General features: G+C 43.9%; 2 protein-coding genes across 4 annotated transcripts in view; one reads left to right on the forward strand and one right to left on the reverse strand.

Moving 5' to 3' along the window:
- The first annotated feature begins 32 nt into the window (after nucleotides 1-32).
- LOC139771324 (translation initiation factor eIF2 assembly protein) lies at nucleotides 33-2,124 on the forward strand. Of its 2 annotated transcripts, none has more exons than XM_071704024.1 (7): nucleotides 33-119; nucleotides 211-455; nucleotides 532-636; nucleotides 977-1,199; nucleotides 1,331-1,453; nucleotides 1,649-1,908; nucleotides 2,021-2,124. In XM_071704024.1, the coding sequence occupies exons 2-7, from the start codon at nucleotides 246-248 to the stop codon at nucleotides 2,081-2,083; spliced, it is 984 nt and encodes a 327-aa protein (XP_071560125.1). In that variant the 5' UTR covers nucleotides 33-119; nucleotides 211-245; the 3' UTR covers nucleotides 2,084-2,124. The 2 variants fall into 2 exon arrangements, with proteins under 2 accessions (XP_071560125.1, XP_071560124.1); XM_071704023.1 differs by having other exon boundaries at nucleotides 59-127.
- Nucleotides 2,125-2,655: 531 nt separating this feature from the next.
- Nucleotides 2,656-21,527, reverse strand: part of LOC139771322 (uncharacterized) — a 63,972-nt gene continuing 45,100 nt past the window's right edge. Inside the window, exons 4-10 of one of the 2 annotated variants that reach the window (XM_071704020.1) lie at nucleotides 20,095-20,312; nucleotides 18,623-18,849; nucleotides 17,860-18,186; nucleotides 11,676-17,592; nucleotides 10,951-11,242; nucleotides 10,721-10,816; nucleotides 2,656-10,645 (exon numbers count right to left, since the gene is read on the reverse strand). In XM_071704020.1, coding sequence (XP_071560121.1) covers nucleotides 9,235-10,645; nucleotides 10,721-10,816; nucleotides 10,951-11,242; nucleotides 11,676-17,592; nucleotides 17,860-18,186; nucleotides 18,623-18,849; nucleotides 20,095-20,312 — 8,488 coding nt within the window. In that variant the 3' untranslated portion in view covers nucleotides 2,656-9,234. Of the gene's footprint in view, nucleotides 10,817-10,950; nucleotides 11,243-11,675; nucleotides 17,593-17,859; nucleotides 18,187-18,622; nucleotides 18,850-20,094; nucleotides 20,313-21,527 lie in introns of both variants that reach the window. The other variant, XM_071704019.1, reaches the window with a different exon arrangement.

Raw genomic sequence — 21,527 nt, forward strand, 5'->3', positions numbered from 1 at the left:
TTTAACAGCTGGAGCAGCATTCACTCTAGTTACTTTGTTACCTCTATGGTTTAAATCGCGTGTTTGTCAAGTTGTCAACTTTACTCAATTTTCCTTGCTCGAAACTAGTCACGAATTTGGTCAGTAGGTACTTACAATACCTTATATATCTTTTTCATTCTGAAAATTTAATGAGCATTACCATTAATCTTTTAGAAAATTCAATTTCAGATAAAGCACATATAAGTACAAAAGATTTGGGAAGGATGGTAAACGATTTAAAACTGGAGTGCTCCTTTTCCTCTTGGTATCCAACGTTCAAGAAAGATTCTCTGGAGGCCAGGATTCTTCATATTCCTGACGAAGTTCTAAAGTATTTGGAGTATGACACGTTTGTGTTGCCGCTCGAGGCAGCGGGATCTTTACCAGAGGATTCCGAATGGGCCGACGGCTCGCCGGTGACATGCGAAGAAGAGGTATTTATTAATTCTTTTTTGTTTAGGAGATGACAGAATTATAATCCAGCAATTTATATATATGAATCTTTTGTAGGAGACAGATTATCAACCAACGTTTCCTGAATTCAGTCAACAAATACAGGAAATATTAGATGAGTACGATGCAATATTTGTCAAGACAAACTGGAGTACGCCTGCGGTAAATTATTTTCTGCTCTGCATTCCTATTTCGCAATTGAATCAGTCATTTTAGAAAGAACGTTTCTTTCAAAATTCCCATTTTTTTTTCAGGAAACAACAAGCATGTATGTCTACGTGAAAAAAACTACAGTGTGCAGTAAAAATCAAGTTTTTTTTTTTCTAAAATGAATGATTCATTTCATGGATCAAATATCTTGTTCATAAATTTTCTATTGTATGGATAGCAATAATGTAATTTTGTAATAATTGTTTTAATATAATTATATGATTTATATTTCTATAAGATAAAGATAAAATTATAGTACAATTTACAATATATAATTGTAATTGTCTCACAGGATGCCATGTGGGTTGCGCCAACAAAGACTCTCAAATGCAATACGCTAGAAGAGGTCTACCTGTTGCTGAAAAGTTCCGACAGGATTGCCAAAGATCTAAACGTCGTGAAATCGTTGAGGGACTCTGATAATTCTTTGCCGTTCTGCCTGGTGCTGAAACAATGGCGGGATATTAATCCGTGCGCAGAATTTCGCTGTTTCGTCATGGACAATGAGCTCATTGGTAATTCATCAACTCGATTTCACTTTTTCCCTCAACTATTAAATTTTATTCGGTATTAAACTCCTTTCATGTCTCTCTGTTTGCCTTTACAAAGTTAATTTCCGCGATAACAAATCATATATCTTACGCAGCTATAAGTCAGAGGGATATATCGCAGTACCACAGTTCCAACGAGTCAGAAAAGTATGATATACAGACAGACATCAAGAGCTTGTTTTTGGAGCGTATCAAGGGCAGATTTCCGTTGCGCAACTGTAAGAGCACCGTACTAAAATTAATGGACGATATTCGAATTAAGGCCTGCTTCGTTTTCGCTGCACTTCTGAACTAGTGCAATAAGTTAGAATAAAACAAATATATTTTCTTTCATTCTAACTTATTGCACTAGTTCAGAAGTGCAGCGAAAACGAACAGGCCTTATAACTCATTCGAGTTCATTTTTCTGGCAGATTCCTTCGACGTTGTACGACGTAGAAAAGATAAAGTGAAAATAATAGATTTCGGTACGATGGATGCGGCGTCTACGAAAGGAACGCTTTTTACGTACGAGGAGTTACAAAATCATATCGAGAACACGCCGGAGTTCCGTTTTATCGGGGAGGAAATAGGTATTCAGCCGAAGCCTCCTACGCAATTTTGCATTCCGCAAGAGATCAGCGAGTTCTTCCAATCGAGAGATAACGTCACGTTGCTGGACATTATACAGAGGGTATGTCTTCCGGTTACTAAAGAAATGCGCTTGCAAAATTTGGCGGCTTGTTTCAACGTCGCTTTTAAATTCGACGCTTAATCGTGGTATCATAAGTTTTGCTTTGTTACAGGAGGTGGAGAATCAGCGGAAAGAGCATGAGAAAGAAAATGCTGACGTTTCAGAAAGTACTTGATATATATACAATGTATAATAAACATTTTCCTTATATACGAACATCAGCTGTAACTCTTTTACTCACATGTACAAGGGGTACAAAACTTAAGAGAGGGGTTGTAAGTTATTGTTACATTTTATCTTTCCCAAAGAGAGGCTAATATCTAATAATAAGTACATGCGCTAATAAATATACGCGCGATTACACAACGAGCGGATTCTACTTTTTAAAATATATAATACATTTTAGCCCGTTTAAATCCTACGTTTTGAGATCATTCGATTACAGGCGCTAAAAGGAATAATCGAACTTGTTCAAGTTATTTCGCTGTTCTTACCAAATTCCAGTTTCTTCTTTATTTCGGTAACGAGATTACAAGAAATTCTGAATTACCTGCTTGCAATACAAACCATTTCCTGATTTGTCAAAACCGATCATTCTGGTAGCGCATCGCGACACGTGGGTTACGATCCGAAGCTCTTGATTTATATTATATAGTTGTATAAGTACATGCAACTAAATGCTCCTGATCATCGAATCGTCTGCGTATGTGTGTGCGTGTATGTGAATGAATGTACACCGACAGGATATTTAAATACAGAACTTTCACTTTTATTCTGCCAGACTCTCTTTTTCTATCATTACATTACATAAAACGATTAAAGGCTATCCTACCGCTTGAAAGAATTATCATAATATTGCAGTATTTTTCGAGCCATCGGCCTTTTTACCGAGCGACGTCCCTTATATAGAAAATATGTCTTGTTTATGTACAATATGCAATCCTTAATACTTCAAGTTTGGAAAAAGGATCCCCGATATATGTACCTCCGGACAAGTTAATACGCTGTACAGTCATATCCAAGGAGTATTCTCATCTCTCTTTCTCTCTCTCTCTCTCTCTCTCTCTCTCTCTCTCTCTCTCTCTCTCTCTCTCTCTCTCTCTCTCTCTCTCTCTCTCTCCCTCCCTTTCTATTTTTCTCTCTGTTTCCTCCCTCTCGTCTCACAATCTTCATAAAAACAAAATTCATAGGAATGGGGGCGACTACTGCTGTGTGCGATTTTACAATTTTCATCAGTGGACCGAGGTACGTTTCTGAAACCCGAGCTTCTCGCAAAACAACTCCAGCAGCTTTTCGCATCGGGCATCTCGCACTTAATCTGTACAGTTCTGCCGAGTATTAAGGACGAAAGATACAAATGCTTAAATTCTAATTTTTCGTAACATACTGATTTCATTAATTTTTTAATAGTAACACAAAGACGCAATTCGCTAGAAATTATAACATATGCATAGTTTACCGTTGAAGACCAACGTAGAAATTACAATCTTTTGCCAATTCTTAGAAAAATACTACAGGAATATTATTCTATATTTTGACTTAAAAATGCAAACGGTTCTAAATTTCTGGATGGGGTGTTGTTTAAGATTTAAGGGATTAATAACAATGAAGTTGGTTACATTTTTCCATCATACTTTTATCACGTAATTTAGAGATTCGGTGAGAAGCAAACCATATTTCCATCGCGCATTTAGCATCAAATCTTATTTAAATAATTTTGAATTCCTTTATCATCCAGAAAACCAAAGTAGACAACTGCGCTTGACTTTTTGAAATTTGATACAAAGCAAAGACCGGACATCTAAAATCTGCAAGTGCAATACGATGAAAAAAGTTGCGAAATTGCTTCGCAATATAAAGCCCTATTTACAGAGTGTCCTCCCTTCTTTCGCGAGCAAAATACGGCAGATTGCTTCGTCGCTGAAAACCTCTCCTCACGTTAGTCGCGATTGTAATTTGTGCATCGATCCCTTGCCCACAATATACACGCGAATACCAAATCGAACGGATTTTATCTAAAAGGATTTTATCCCAAGCACCCCCGTGTGAAAAAATAAACTTGGTTCTTTCTTAGAGGGGAAGTACGATGCCGTTTTTCGCGTGATAAAAATAATTTGCTGCGCATCGCTGTTCCTATAAATAACGATAAACACACAGTAAGGTGTGAGAGCCCCCGAGATGCCTCCAACACAAAGTAATATTAATATCATTGATGAATCAGAGCGGTGCCGCGGTTCCTTTCACATAAAAACCTATCGACTTTCGCAACGTCCTCCGGGAAACGTCCCTTCACGAGATCGCGAAAGGGCCGTGTCTCTTCGCGGCGCATTTCGTTTTCGAGGGACCACCCCGGCTCTCTTAACATTCAGCGCGTATGTATAGCGGTGTACCGGTCTAAGAAATGTTCCCTTCGCCGAAATACGTGGCTCACATCGTTTTCCCTATCGTTCGTTATGTACACGGGAGCGCACTCCCTTCGCGCTCGCCTCCGACGATCGTTTTCTCCGTCTGCGATTAATTTCATGTCACGTTCTTACCCCGACAACACGCATCCCAAATCGGGACATATGACGTCTTGTAATACAACGTCATTAAAACGTAGATGTCTTATAATGTGTCTTAAAGACGTATTGTAATATAACGTCTTTAAGATGTCTCTTAGACGTCACATATCCCGACTTGGGACATTGCGCTCACTGGATACGTTTACATACTCGCCCACATGTTCTCCCCTTACAATATCGCTCGAATTATCTCGACTGATTTGTGCTAGACGACATTGCGTAGCTTAATGAATGTACGTTTTGCGGTGTACGGCCGTTCGTTCGTCCTTCGAGTCTCCTCCATCGTCTCTCCCCAGACAACGTGCATGTCTCAAATCGGGACATATGACGTCTTAAAGACGTCTCATTCCCCGATTTGAGACATTATCTTCACTGAGTCGCGTCTTCCTTCCGCCCTTTGCTCGCTCGCACTCGCAACTTCATCCCTTTCTCGCTTTTCCTTTTTTTATCTTTTACTATACGTCGCTCGTTTTAATGATACTAAAGTGACATACAACAGCATTCTCTCGGTTTCTCTTTCTCCCTTTCGCATCCCCTTTCACTCCTTCACTCGCTCTTTCTCTCTCTCTCTCTCGCTCGCTCGCTCTCTCGAATACTGGTAGGGTGTTGAGTGACAAAAACAGTAGTCTTAACAAACATACGTACGATACAAAAACTCTTAAGTTATCGCTTAACGGCCAGTGTAAAGCGGGTTGTTTTATTTTATCATTATTCTTTTTCTTCTTCACTCTCGCCCTCTCTACCCCCCTTTCTCCCTACCTCTTTAAGTACCTGAAGAATCTAGCTTTGGGAAACCTTGCCCTGATCCGCAAGAACGCTGAGGCCCTGAAACCGGTGTCGTATCTCGGTGAGATCGGGATCTTCGATCTCCCCCCCTTACTGGGTGGCGAACGGGGGGCCGACAATCCGCCCGATGTCTTCAACATCTCGGAGATCGAGCTCGCCGAAATTACACCGGTTTTGATCCGCGCCTCAAACGCGTCCCCCTTTTTCTCTCTCTCTTTCCTGCTCCTTTCCTCCGAGTCCGCCGTCGGACTTTGCCTTAACGATGAAGACTACACACCCCTCTATGATAAATGCGATTGGTACGACTAAATTGGGTGGCGAAAGGCCAGACTATCACCGACGAATCGAGTGGTACACGCGCATCCGACACGTGTGTGAGCTAAGAAGCTATCCTCCCATTGACGTCCCATTCAAAAAATACGCATCTCTATTTAGTTGCGAGACACTCGCTCGGAATTTTATACACACGCGGAGACACGCCGCTCCGACATCTCTCTCTCTCTCTCTCCGTATTTTTTTTCTCTCTCTCTCTCTTCGCCTCCTTTCCTTTCTCTCTCTCTAATATACAGGAAGATAGAGCTCGTTTTTCTTACTTTTACCGCGGGAATAAATACATTGAAATTGTTCTCGCTTTATACAAGTGGCTCGAGTGGAAACGTGATTCTCTCTCTTTCTTTGGGATACGCTTATCTCGCGCTGAGAACGAAGAAACACCGAGAAAGCCGCGAAGGAAAATTGCCGTAAAACGTAGAATGAAAAAGACGGTCTACAAAAAAAGAATGGGAAGCGCGGTGGTGTTCCTTTTCTATAAATCAATTTATTTGATCTATAAACGAAGCTTTCGAGCTTATATTTTCTTTCGATTACAAAGTAATCCTCTCGCATTTGTGTAGACCGCCTCGATTACATAAAATCTGATTTCGGTATGGAAATAGATAAGATAAGATAATAAGATCGATCTCGCTTCTATTAAGAGTGCAATTTTTTCTCGGGATCTTCTTCCCCCTCGTGATAAAACTAAATCGAGAAAGAGAACTCTTCAGTAGAAAAGTGTGTGATCTAGGCCACGCTACAATAAGATCGCAATTAATATCGGACAGATATTAAACAGATCTGCGCTTTTTAATCGCTCCTACAGTCGGAAGAGTTAGCGAGTTAACATAAGTATTACTCAGAACATAATTTATTCACATATATTTCCTCACTGTTACAGAATATTTCTTCCCGTAGCTAAAAAAAAACTCAAATTATTTTTAGCGCTCTGAACCGTAATTAAAATAAAACTTGGATCGAACCGCGCGAATGCGAAAAAGGAAAGAAAACGAAAAGCGTTAGACGTGTTTCTTCTCGGAGTTAGCGATTAGCGTTTTCACGCCGCGAGATCACAGAACTTCTTATTATGCGAGAAACACGAACGATTGTATACGTGGATATTCGAATTTCCACGCTCCGGAGCCCGTGGTAATAGAGATAAACTAGGAAGAGATGAAGCGCACGAGGTAGGTAATCTTGTTCGCCCTTTAACTGAACGGTCGGAAACCGAAAGGAACGTGTTTCGCGATACAGCTACATTCATAACGAAACGATTATATCACATATACGTCTCGTAGAGAGAAAGATATTAACCATTTCATTTGCTGGCATACGTGTAGAATGTGTAAATGAGGAAGAAACGCGATAACAACAAAAAAAAACTATTGATTATTCACCCCCCCCCCTTATTTAGATTTTCCATATATGATTTACAATCAAAATTAACTGAAAAGATTGCAGCGCTCTTCAACAGCTCCATTTTGGCGCTGTTCTGTTAGAAAATAATATTGTTGTATAAATCTATGTATTTTTTTTTTTTTCATAATTTTAATACCTGCGACGACGCCAAATTCGAAAAGACACTATAATTATAAAAGTTCCCTCTTCAATCTCCGTTCAACGGTCAAAGAATCATGTACGTAATCTCTATATCAGATATGTGATAATAATATATAGTATATATATATGTATACATCCAACAAATATTATATCCTTAATTCTCTTCTAAACGTAACATTAACGATTACCGAAACAAATAACTGGAATTATTATTCTACACAAGTAAAAAAAAAAAAAGAAAACAAAAAGGATCTACAGAATGATCAGATTAGTTTAATTACAATTTACATATTCTACACGTGCATTGCTTTACGCTTTCCACATCGATTCAGCGTTTCCCTTATGCCTCCTCGACAGAGCCTTCACTTTGGTTCATATCACGTAATGAGACACTACTCACAGGAACAGTTATACCTCGATTACTTGAAGCTACGATATTTCTTTTCTTGCAACATCGAAAGAGAACAGAAAAAGAGAGAAAGAACAAACTCGACGAAGTTCTCTACATATTTATACATATATATCGCGCGCCGGGATAAAAATTTTGGAATGGATATCAGCGCCCGACATACGTTTTTTTTTTTTTTTTTTTTCATTAATCGTAATTATCATAACGAAATGTTAGATAAACTCATACTCCCACGCAGCCTCGTCCCGTTCTCACGGAGCTTTTACAAGTTACAAGTTTAGAGTAAGTCCATAATAAAATTTGCGGGCATTCACACGTTTCACGATATAGCACACGGAGATACGATATAAATCTATCATTCTCATCTGAAACAAAGTGAAGCGTTTTTGTACTAAAGTGCAGCGATATATATATAATATTATACCTTTTCAATGAATTATCTACGCAATGTACAATCGTGGATTTTTACATGCACCATGACAAGGTATGGTCGGGCCGTACAACAGACAGCTGTTAGAATGATCCGTATAGAACGTGTTATTGCCACTCCACATCTCTTTTCTTTTCTTTTTTTTTCCTCTCCAACTTCATACGCCTACGCGTACTTGAATCGGGCGTAGAGTCTTATCCAAATAACACCCCGGTGTTCTTCGAGGGTCGTCTAAGAGCAGAGTGCCGAGAATTTACACAGCGACAATTTTCTCTCTATATAAAGTTAGAGTTATACAGATACAGGTAAGCATTACACGAAAGGCAAAGACGATGCGACTGCCAACGAGACCGCACACGTCCTTGTTAACTATACCCTAATATTTCTTCGGAAAGAGAACTCTATTATTATTTGTCTATTCAGTCTGACCACACCATGTTACAACGTGGAATAGCTTTGCCATGATAGACATACTGTAGGTTGAATTATATAAACTCAGGCTCTCTCTCTTTACTCTGTGAGGGATCTATTAACGATCGTTACGGTTTTCGCTTGCCTTCTTTTATCTTAACGCTTTGTTCACTCGTCGCCTATTCCTCGCCACAAAAAAAAACGACTTGACTAGATTGCATCGCTAAAACGGTCCTTAACGATTAAAAATCTAAGTCTGCCATACATAAATGATCTGTACCTTACAATCTAATATCGTAATTAACACCTAATGGTAGAGGGATGACCTACTGGTTATCGACGATAACTATTTAGTAGTAAATCGTATGTCTATTATATTCCCGTCCTTTCTCTCTCTCTCTCTCTCTTTTTTTCTCTCTCCTTTCACGCTATCATTCATACATATATTAATATGCACGCACACAGCACGCACATCGACGTGAAATAGATCCATTGTTAATTTAAATGGAGAATATTTCTTTTGCTCGCAGCTGAGCCTGCCTGCCTGCGTGCTAATGCACCCGCCGAATGTTTTAAATATTGTAAGTGTGACAGATTCACGGAATTCGCGTCTAAGCGCGCTTTAATATTTACAATACCATGCCATGGATCTATCGATCCTCGAATAAGATCGTTCAAATCATGTTGTTTTTTTTTTCTTAGCGAGAAGCGTTAAAACCCCCCGGGGCCCGGTTTCGATCGCGCTGAAACGCCCGCATCGTCGTCGCATCGTGAATCACCGACGACGACGACGACGACACGCTAATGATATAACAACACGTTGCGATGCTCGCGCGAGCGTTCGATCGCTAGGACTACCTCTTCTTGCCGGGCTGCTTTGACGACAGCCGCTTCTTCAGCTTGTGATCCGTCGACTTGACCGTCGTCGCCGCCGTTGTCTTCTTCTTCGGTCGCTCCGGCGAGCCGTTGCAGCACGCGCAGTTCTTCTTCACGTGACAGCGCAAACTTGATCTTCTGGCGCGGCAATCCGCCGGCTCCATTAGTACGATATTGCTCGTCTCGTCCTCCGACGCTTCCGATGCCTTGTCGCTCGATACTACCATCGTCTCCGTCGCCGTTACCATCGACTCTACCTTAGACATCCGTTTGGGAAGCGTCGCTGCCACCGCTGCCGATTTGTGATCGGCGCGATTCAAGACCACTCTCGCGGCATTCACCTGCAGCTTGTTTTCCTTTTTCTTCGTGTAAGTGCAGTGCCGATCGGAGGACAAGGATTTTAACATTTGTACACTGTCCTCCAGGCCATTGCTCAGCGTGACGTTGTCTTCTACCTGGCTACCGATCGACTCGCTGATACTGGAGTCCTCATCGTCGGTGCTGGACCTCGTGCGCTCGGACATTGGGCTCTCCCATGCCATGTACGAGTCCATGCGCACCTTGGACGACACGCGCTTTTTGTTGGTATACGTGTACTTGTTGTGCGTGGACAGCAGCGGTCCAGCCGCGCCCAACGGTGACAATGGCGACGGTATGGTATGATGGTCCGCGGTATTGCCGCTCAACAGAGTCAAGCTCTCATCGCCCGAACTCGCTGTCGAGGTGTTGTTAACGTTCATGCTGGGCGGCAATGATTCTGAATCCAAGTCGATGTCCAATTTCATATTAGATGGTATGCTGGATACGCTGCTGGGTGTTCCTTCTTTCGAGCCGCTCCTCAAGGTCAGTTTCACGCGATGAGTCATATCTTTTGACGAATCGTTCTCCAAAGAGCCAAGATTTGCCGGTGATAGCCTGGAGATATCCGAGTTGCTGTTCGACGCTTCATCCTGGCTTAGATTATCCAGGGTTAGTCGCATATGTTTCGTCGGGATGTCCAGATCCTCCTTCTCTCGCTTCCCTCTCTTCAACGGATCCTTTAAAGCTCTCGCGCGTTGACTCACGTTCTTCTTGCGTTCATTCGTCTTGAAATCGCTCGTTGGGCTGGCGTCCCTGCTGCCGCTAGATGAGTCCAGCGACCGGAAGTATGAGCTGTTGTACGATTTTATGCCCATGGACTGACTGCAGGACGCATCCTGCGAAGAATGATCAAACGACGGCGAGTGATTCGTGTCGAATAGCAGATCTGCCTCGGGAAACAGCTCGCTGGTACTAGGTTCGTCGACTCCCAGATCTTCGCATTCCTCTGACAAGCTCTTTTGCAATTTGATCTCACGTTCGTATGCGGCTTTTCTCTCCATCTTTTGCTGCATCATCTCGCGGTCCAATCTGGAAATCAGCTGCGATTTCATCAAGTTGCTCTTGTTGGAGTATGGAGTGTCTAGAGTATGATTCATGAAGTACTTTTTCGCGTTTGCATGATAGATCTGTCCGCTCGCCATCTCAATGCCCTGACCCTTGTTGATAATCTGCAGCACGGTCTCGGAGTTGTCATTATCCCTGTAATTTTGATCGTGACAATCAAATTCTCTTTCTCAAAATTTTCAAATATTTGAAAAAGTTTCTGGCTTTAAATAACATTTAAATTACATAAAAACTTTTTTACAATATTTGATATGATCCGAATCGTTTACCTGTACACTTTTAACGGCTCGTTGCTCAGCGCGTTCATCGGTGTAGGAACGTATCTCCATGGTGTTGTATCCGGCGAGATCTTTCCTTCCGGTTCCCAGGCCTCTTGCAAGCGTGCGTTTTCGTATAGCAGCCCGTTCCCAACTTTGCAGGATCCGTCGATTGTCTCGGTGGATTGCTGCACAGATGACTCCTGGCTATCCGAGCTGCTCGGTCCACCAGTAACCAGGAATTGCGTCGTGTGATCGATAACGCTCGATTGCTTGTTCGTGGAAGTAATGGGAGACATAGACTCTATAAGAAGAACAATATGCGAGAAGAATTAATTGTCGATATATAATATTTGGCGAGAATCGACATGTTGTTTACGAAGTAAGCTGTTCTTACAAAATATATTATTTATCAAAAGATTCATTTTTCTGTGAATTATAGTGCAATTATGCAACATATGTATAATTTGAAAAAAGAAATATCTTAGTCATCTTAGAAAAAAATATTGCAAATAAGAATTTACTTATTAATATATATATATGGATATATTTTTTAATTTGAGCAAAAAAAGTTGTAAAATTTATTACATAAAAATTTGTATATACATCGTGCTATGAAAAGAGTACAAAAACAACTGAAGATTTAAAAATGAAAAATGAGCTAAACGTTAAAACATAAAAAAGTTAATGACTAGACACACAAATACACGTGCAGAAAATATACCTAGGCTCCTTACCAATTTTCGTATTATTTTGTAACGACGTGGCAATATTCGTGGAGATCAAAGTTCTCGGCGATATGTTTTCCTGTATGCCGATAGCATTGTCGAATTTTCTCTTTACCGTTTTCGGTGAAATAATTTTGGTACCAGACGTTATCTCGGTGGACGCTTCCTTCGTGTCCTTCTGCTGTTGCTGCTGATTTGCATCGTTCAGCATGGCGCTCACATCAGTCTGCTGAGTAAAAGTGAGCGCGATGGCGCTCGCTGGTAAGGATACCGACTTCTCGGTGTGTATCTGCCCGTCCTGAGGGGATTTCTTTTCCGGTGAATGGGAGACCGCAGCAGCCGGCGCAATGCAGACCACGTTTTCCGCCTTCAGGGCGGCAGATGTCGATGTTAGTTTATGTATGCCCGAGTTGTAGAATCTCGTGCCCTGCAGCGGATTGCTGGTGATGACGCCGCATAGTTGCTGGTTGTCCGATATTTCGTTGATGTTCCGGGTTCCGATCAGGCTGAGGGTGGGATTGTTCTTGTTCTGCACCACGATGGCGGTGTTCGTCGCCGCTGATTCAACCGCGATCGCGCTACCGGCGGCCACTGTATCGTTCTTCAATGTCAGCTCACCGATAACATTGGGTTTATCCGGTGTAGATACCGTCACAGTGGCTGTCTCTCCAGCGAACGGCGTGCTTCCGGTCTGCGATATCACCACGGGCGTGCTCTGAACGTTCTGCGCGCCGGTCAGCGTCTGATTGTTCGACAACGTCTGCAAGGTGGGCTGCATCTTCATCTGCTTGACCTGCGGTTGTGCGGAGATTAGCTTGCCCTGATTGAGGAAGGACTGTAACAGTAGAGTGTTGGGAACTGTGGTGCCGCCGGAGGTGCGCATGGTCGTCGGCATAGCCGTGAGCAGCTTGGATCCGGTGGATACTATGGTGAAATGCTGCTGAGTGCCCTTCATCAGCGGCAGCACGAAACTAGGCATCAGTACCGACGTACCGCTCATCTTGCCCGTGACCGAGGCAAGCGCCTCGCTGACGCTCACCGAGCTCGATTGCACTGATTCTTGAACAATCACCGTTCGCGGCTGGCCCGTGCCTGGCTCCGTAATGATGAGATTACGTCTCTTCATGTTCAGTTCGACGCCGTCGTTCGAATCATTCGTCATATTACGCACCTCGGCGCTCGCTTCCCCGCTCATCGACGGTTCCTCTGGTGCAGAGAAACCGGCCGGACTGTCTTGCACGTGTACAACACCGCTGGACGAATCCTCGCTGCCCATAGTCCTGCCGAGATCGTCTGTGCTAGGGCTCAGTTCGGAAGTCTGCTGTCCCGCCGGCTTGCTCTTGCTCGAGCTTGATTTCTTCCTCTTCGACGATTGACTCGGATTGGTTGGCGGATTGGATCTTCTGCGGGGTGCCGGTTTGTTGTTCAGATCCGGCGAATTTCTCAGCTGCTCCGCGTATTCGTCGAGAATCGCGTAGATCCGTTGGGCAGTCTGTTCATCCTCTTGTGGCTTCTGCTGCGGTTTCGGTATCGGCGATGCCTTGGATGTATTAGTCGCGCTGCTTTTGACCGCCTTGGGTGTCGATTTTTTCACATTGGTCTTAGCAGCAGTCCCAGCTGCGGCGGACGACGGCGTCGATGGTGTTTTGCCAGCTGACGGTGGTATCGGTGCTGGCGCCGGCGTTACGCACGGGCTCGAGGAACTCTGAGACGTGACGCTCAGCGCCGGCGACGCCGCTGGTTGACAGTAGCTGGTGACCACGACCACTGGTGTCGTGGAATTACCTGCCTTAGCGGTGCTGCTGTTCGGATTTACATAGGTCAAGGAGACCTTCTGCTGATACCCAGATTCCTGTTGAAATGTCACAGTACTGCCGTTGCTGGTAAATGCCTCGCTGTTCGCGCTGGACTGCGCCGGCATCATCAGTTGCTGCGCCAGAGTGCTAACAGATATCTGCTGCGGTTTGCTTGCCTGAGTCTGCTGCGTAGTGGTTTGCGTCTGCACGGTTGTCGTAGTTGCGCTATTGGAGATCGACTGGTGAGACTGTGGCTGGATACTCCTCTCCTTCACCTGTTCTAGCACGCTCTCGAATTCTCGTAATTGTTCCAAAGTTGTCGAGCTCACTTGATTGGTCACCTCAATCGGAGAACCGATTAAATTGTCCGGTCTCACGGCTTGTTGCTGTTGCTGTTGTTGCTGCAACCTCGGCGTCAAGACAGCCTGGATGGTGGCTCCCGTCAGATTCTGTTGTCTGACCGGCGTACGAATGATGTTGAGCTTGACCACGGGAGTTCTGCCACCAGGTACCGAATTGCCGTGCGATATGATTGTTGGTGGGATGAGCTGGTTCGGATTATTAGTTATTACCTTGTGCGTGTATATAACGCTGTTGGACGAATTGGCGTTCTGCACGAGTTGCGCGATCGTTTGATTCGCGGCTTGATTCGAACCGATGGCAGCGCTCGCCGAGGCGTTATTACCAGAATTCGGCACAATGTTGACTATCTGCCTGCCGGCCGACAGTTGCAGATTGGAAATAATTGATTGCACATTAACGTTTCCGGCGTTTGCCTGCTGTTGTTGTTGTTGATTGTTCGGCACAGACGTCTGTACTGCCTTCGACAAATTCGTCGTTGTCTTCTGCGCGGATGTCGTCACCGTTTGTTGAACGCCGCCCAGCGGTGTCTCCGTCGCGGCACTGGCAACCCCACTTGCGGTCGCATCAGCTGGTAGAGTGTAAGTTTTATTACGGAAAGCCTGTTGGAACTTGGGTAGAACAGCGTTCTGGCCGGTCTGCGACGCGCTCTTCACGATGGAACTGGTGCCGGTTAGTCGATCGTAGGCGTTTCTGTTGGACGACGCACCGCCTACCGCATCCGCACCGCGTTGTTGCGTCGTCTGTCGCGCAAAGTTCGCACTGCTACCGTCCTCCAAGTTCTGCAGGCTTAAAAGATTCCTCTGATTGGACACAATTGGACTGGCAGCTGCGAGACGGAGACTGCCGTCGGGTTTGCAGATGACCTTTAACTCGGGCGCGATCAGCCCCGTCGAAGACATCGTGGTCGTCGCCGTCGTCATCGTTGTGACCGTGGTCGCGCCTATGCCCGCGGAGCACGGCGAAGAAGGTGATTTTTTCGGTGATTGGTTGTTCTGCTGATTGCTCGCACGACGTATTTGCGCTATCGTTCTCACCGGACTCGACGACTCAGTGATGTCGAGTTGATGGACTACCGAAACGTTGTTGGCAGTCATCGTCGTCGTCGGGTTCGTCGGGCCGATAGTCGTCGGTGACGCAGCATCCAGTAGCTGATTGGCCTCTTCGCCGACGGTGTCCGGCGTTCCGAGGTTCGACGACGATCTCAATGGTGGCGTTTGGCCAGCTGGGCTCATGCCGACTCCGCTGTCGTGGCCGCCTGTTGAAGAAGGGGTACCCGGCAACTGTATGCTGTTGTTGCCACCACCACTACTACTTTGGTTGCTAGCCACGCTTGGGGTGCGCGTCGGCCGCGGTGGCGTGCTGCCACTAACGTTAATGCTTGTCGGCGTACCCGTGGCGGAACTTGGGCTCTGTGGCACGCCGCTTCTGGAGAGTTGGACAACGTTTACCGTGGAACGCTGCCGTGGTGGTACCATCATGTCCAGCGAGTTCAGACCCGGTACATTTTTGGCCAATATGTCGGAATCCCTAACAGCCTTCTCGATAACACCAAACTTGGTTTTACCCAAGTTGGATTTAACGGAGCCGAAATGATGATGATGATGATGATGACGGTCGCGACGTCCGTCGACTATCACAGGACAGTTCAGGTCGCTTTTGCCGCCGGTGTTCTTACTGCTCGCGGCACGTTCCTTTTGCTTCTTCTGATACTGAATTACACTCTTGTTATTCGGTGAGAACGGCATCGATTTTTGTATGTTGATCAGTTCACTGGTGATGTCACCGCTACTCAGCCGCTGCTGCTGCTGTTTCTTAGCACGGCTGGTCAATTTACAATCGACTTCGTCCGTGCGCGTCAGCACAATCTTCGGGTTCAGATTTAGCGTGCTGAGCATGGGCGCAAATTTCGCAATGTTGTTGGTCGCCTGTTGCTCGGCATCCGTCCGACTACTATTATTAACATCCTTGTTCTTATTTAATAAATTCTTCTGCAGAATTTGTGAAATCCTCGACGGCTTTTTCGAGCTTTGTGGCCTGAACATCCTAAGAGATTTCAGCACCGCTGGATCGCTTCGCCTTTCAGTAATGATTAATTGCGCCGCGGCGGTGTACGCTGAGCCCTTGATCGTCTCGCGCTTATTTTCGTCCATGTCGGCGGAAAAGAGAGTGATGATGTCGTTGCTGCTAACGTCAGAGCCGCTGGCGTCCTCGTGCGCGTTCGTGTGCCGCACTTCTTCGTTCACTAACATCTGAAAATGCGAGACAGACTCGACGGTGAGCTTCGATGTCTTTGAACGGTTCTTGCTGGACTCCTTACCACTCGATTTGTTGGATTTCTTCTTGGTCTCTAACCGACAACCGTCGCTACCCAAGCTGTCAGTCTGACTATCCTGCGTGTTGCTATCGCTGTCCGACACCGAACTAATCCTATTTCTAAAATGCTTTGGTTTACGTTCAGCGCTGTCGTAGTCGCTTTCGGACGATTCCAACCGATGAATCTTCCGCGTTCGTGCAGTGCGTCGTACACGCAATACACTGCCACTGTCGGAATCCGTGGTAGTATCATCTAAACTGCGACGCATCGATGAACGTTTATAGCCGGCTGCCGGCTGGAAGCTACCAAATTGCTCGGAACTATCGGATGGCAAGTCAACCCACTGCTCGTAACCCTTCTCGATACCGAAGAAGACGTCCTTAGTATCGTCTTCCGATGGCCAATCCTTGAACTGCGAATAATCAATGTTCAGATACTTAAGCTCCTTGTTCGTATTGCGCATCTCCTCTTCGTTTTCCAGGTACCGCTCGCATAAATTCTTCAACTCCTTCCAGTCGAGCACCCAAGTGAGCATGTGGTAACGTGGACTACTCAGTACTACGGCCAGATCGTCGCACAGTTGCGGCGATAGACCCAATTTCTCACCGTCCAGCACTTGGCTGGGCACAGACTTCTCGTCATAATTCGCCGAGCCTGTCACCGCATCGCCTTTGATCAGAATCAACGCATCCAATGTTCTCTCCACATTCTTGCCCGGCGTCGTGCTAGTTTCCTTCAATTGTAACTTATCATCATTCAACTGGTTACTGCCGGTGAATTCGCCGCAATTGAAACAGAGTTCGCCGAGCATCTCGGATGAGGATTCACGGTTCGGATGCAACGGACACCTGTTACTAATCGACGTCGCTGGTGTTGCTGTGTCAGACGACGTCATGTCGGGATTCTTTGTCAGAAGGCTCTTCAACAACTTATCGGTTCGTTCAAACGTTTTCGTTACCTGACCGTTTTGAAAATCTATGCCTTTTGCAACGGTCAAATTTTGATGCGGTGGCTGCGCTTCCAAAACTGTCGAGGGCGTCGAGCCTGTTTCCGTGACGTTGTTATCTACCGTTAACTCGGATGTCTCCTTGATGACCGATACAGAGAGAAGATCGTCTTCTACAGTTTCCTTGGGTTTCTCCTTGACACTTTGCTCCTCTTGCGAAACGCCATCTTCCTTCGCCTTTCCACACGCCACCGCCAATTCCTTTATTCTGTCGTAACAGGCTCTAGTAGGATGTAAAGAGAATGCCGTCAAAACGCATTCCCTTGCTATGCCAATATTGCTGTCTACTACGTCCGCCAATTTGAGGAATTGCGTGCTCAGACGCTTGGCGGTTTCGCGCACCTTATCCTTGTCCGACTTCGCCTTCTGGCTCTCCAGTTCGTTCATATCCGTTGTTAGCGCTCTGATGTACAGTTCGATCACCAAAGGTTTTATACTCTCGCCGAACTGCAATTAAAAAGAAATCCAAGAAAAATAACATTTGTTTAATTAAAAAAAAATTATTTAACTTTTTTTTGCCTTTAAACACGATAAAATAAAATCTGATTTTCCTATTTTATTAATAGATATCTATATTTAACTTTTGATAATTCTATATTCTCACATAATACGATTTTTTATCTACTGGCTATCTCTGGCAGAATAAAAAACCATATCTAAATATTTTTAAATATTTCTCAAATATTCAATTTTTCAGATAAAATCTTTACTTACATGTTTTGCAAGTACTGCACAGAAGATATAAATATGTTGAGCACTTTCCGCGGGTTCAATTAATTTTCTAATCATGCCGGGCAGAGTCAGTGCAACGTCCTTCCATTTTGCGTGCAATAGCGCCCAAGAGTTCAAAATCTGCTCCAAAATATTTGCACCGGTTTCCGATACCGGTCGAACCATCCCGGCAGTAACGAGATACTGCGCGACCAATTCCGCGGCCTTTATCGAATTTCTCCAAACACGCGCCGTTCCATACTTCGTTGGCTTCTCACCGCTAAGCCTTTGGACCAATTCAAGCCCGTCGTTGAGGTCCATTAATTTTAACTGTAACAAAGCGCAGTTATGAATTCCAGCACGGCAATATTCGCGCAGAGCGCAAAACACGCGTTCCTTCAATCACAAGGAAACCAATCGACCTTCTGAACGCATTCACTAGAATTCTGCTTTCCCACGATTCTCATCGTTTGAAAAATGTGTTTTTAAATTTTCTGAATACATCCTCGTGGTTCAGCAGATCTTGGCAAATTAAGCAAGTAGGTCGACGTGACTCATAGCACAGTGATCTGACATTTTCGATGATACTCTTGGAGCATCAGAGATGCGTCATAATATTTTACTTCTCCAAACCGGATAAATTGCTTTAAGAACATCGTTTGAAATTTACAGATCTACTTATATGCTTGCATTTTGGCAACTTCCTGACAATCTAAATCGAATGAACATCTCTTGCGACAATCTGACGTTTCTGATCGATACTTACTTGAGCGAAAATATCTTGCGTGCGTTTCAATTTGTACAAGAGAACAATGTACACGTCGATCATGTAGTGAACGTGATGAGACTCCGAGAGCGACCGCAGCTGATCGCTTCGTCTGAGGGAGCGCACGCACGCGGCGGCGAGGTTCACCGCTATGTCCTCGCAGCGGTCCTCGCAGAGTATCTTCAGTCTCATCGTCAGCAACTCGCCTTTCTCCGAACAACAGAATTCTGAAAGAGCAACACACGCTTCACAACACGCCTCTCAATGGTTGCCATTCAACAACGTATTAAGCCGTGAGTTTTCACGAGATGAGTGAAAAAGCTAGAGATTGATAAATTTATTTGCTATTCAAACTCAATTGTTGAAGGCAATTCAGGTGCCATGAACGATGCAATCGGAATTAAAATAAAATCAAGAGTTGAAATAGATATTATGAATGTATGCGGAGAACAAGAGTTTCTCGATAATACTGGTATAAATGGACAATGATATAAATGGTACTTCGAGTTTTTTCTGTGAACTCGCAATATACGGTCATCGAGGATTTAAAAATAGCTGAACGAAATTAAGAAGTCAAAGACACACAATTGGGTAAATAATATTGTTAGCGATCGCAAGAACAATTAAGAATTTAATATACGAAAGACAGATTATTGTTATGCATTTGCATATCTATCACTACAGACCTAATCTCTTTAACTCATCTCTTTTACAATTCGCGAACAAACTCTCTAAGTTCATTAGCTATAATTGTATTAAATACAATAGAATACAAAATTAGATATTTTCTCTTTAATACATTAACCCTCAATTGTGGGTACGCAGTCTCTGGGACTCCTGTATTATTTTGTAATTTTGATCAATTATATATTTTTTTACAAAAACGAATAAAACTGTATTCTGCCAATCACAATTAACGCTGAAAAAAATGTAACAGCATGTACATGTACAGACTGGAGAACAATTATTATTAATTTTTTCATATCTAGAAGAGAATCCCTTTTAAAAATCCCTAGAAATCCGCTAGTGTGCAACGTAATTAATCCGACGTTATTAAGGCGAGATAACAAACTCCAGGTGCTGTAAACATAATGCTATTTTCGCAACTAATAAAGGAAGTTAATGTAAAATGACTTTGGATCATACCAATTTTATTGATATAATGTGATTGTTTGATTTCAAGGATTAATTAAAATTTTTTATAAAATCTTATATGATATATCGCGTCTTAAACTCTTAGATTAGCTAAACTTTTTAATAAATCTTTAGTAATCTCCCGTGCTGCATATTTTCACCTTAATAACGCCGGGTTAACAGGTGCGCGCAAATATACTTGATCAAACAACCCACTTTTCCACCGAGATTGGGAACAGGATATTATAAGATCGACGACACGTGATCTTATTTTTATTCAAATTTAAAACGGGACCGTGCTAGATCGAAAAATGGCGACGATAATTCTCTCTTCTTACCCTCCTCATGTTCGGAATCCGGTTGGCCGTTAAGTATGCTGTCGAGGACGGGATGCGTCCATGGATTGTTCACCAGAGCCAGCAGGGCGGTACACCTGGGTGCAGCGGGATGTTGCACCAGCTGAGACGCACACCTCTGCAGCGTTACGCAGAGGTGCGTTTTGGCGACGGGTGACAACTTCGGCCACTCCCCGCGCAATACCAATGTCAATGTATGTCTGCGCAACGGAGGACAACACAGCATGAGTAAAAGCCCAAAAGAACAGACAGCGGGACATGTTTGCGCGGACTTGTTTTCGTATTTGCCTCCCAACGTTTCGCGACGTCGATGGCGCCTATCGCGAGGCCGAGACAAGAAAAAGGGAAGAGAGAAAGAAATATCTGCATCCTGGAGAATCAGATTCTATACAACTTGAATAAACCCCGATACTTTCAGTTCTAAGCTAAGATGGAGACTGGTCCATCTTAGCTTAGTCCTTTTTCTTTTTTTAACTCGTTATCTTTAACCCATCGCAAACAATATTTATTAGATCATATAATTAAATGTACGGTGATAAGACACCGTAATTTAAATGATAAGAAGGAAAGTTAATTTAGATCTTGTCAGTTCGCGATAATCTGTTGCTCCATCTCGGCATTAGCAATGGTAAAGTCGCGAACGTGAAACTCATTGGAATTAAAAATTAGATTAAAAATCGGACTTCCTAATTACTTATTCGCGTCTAACTCATCCGCGAGATTTAATTCATCTACCGGCAACAATGGCCGAACGCGGCTTGCTAATCAGACCTCCATTACTGGGGGGAGACTGGAAACTTCGCGAAGAATAATGTTCTCGCGCGTCCCTTTTTGGACCACCCTGTACCCGTAGGGTGCCTCGGTTGTATACCCGTCACGTTAACGTGAATTTGCGTCGCATTGCTATTCAAAATTCCGGGATCGTTTGTATGACGGTGCTACATACGTGCAGATTCATTACTCAGAGCAGTTCCGTCTCTCTCGCCGCATTTCTATCTCTCTCCCGCTTTCTCTCTCCCGTCACGTTCATTTGCCGTAGAACGTCGCTGTTACATCGAAACTCGTTTCACGCTACCTTTGTGTCGAAAAAACTCCGGCGGCTGGTAATACAAAAAAAAAGTCGGCTGTGTACATGCTACGCGTTAAATGGGTCATATACGCGCGCGGGGACCTCATAATGCGACAATAATGAACATAATTAATGTAACTTGACAGTTTCTCCGACATTATACATTCAATTATTTAAATGCTCAAATAATAATGAACTAAAAGGATAACGTTAAGAGAATTCTCGCTCACTTTGAACTCGTTAAAAGAAGCACTTTAAAAATTACACGCGATAAAAAATGTCAGTATTCCAACTTACAGAAATAGACCACTGGTATTTGTCGAGCGGAGTTCGACTCGTTTTCCTT

This window comes from Temnothorax nylanderi, unplaced genomic scaffold (genome assembly GCF_030848795.1).
Source record: "Temnothorax nylanderi isolate EJ_2023f unplaced genomic scaffold, tnyl_v1.0 TNYL_tig0038_pilon, whole genome shotgun sequence".
Classification (NCBI taxonomy): Eukaryota; Metazoa; Arthropoda; class Insecta; order Hymenoptera; family Formicidae; genus Temnothorax; species Temnothorax nylanderi.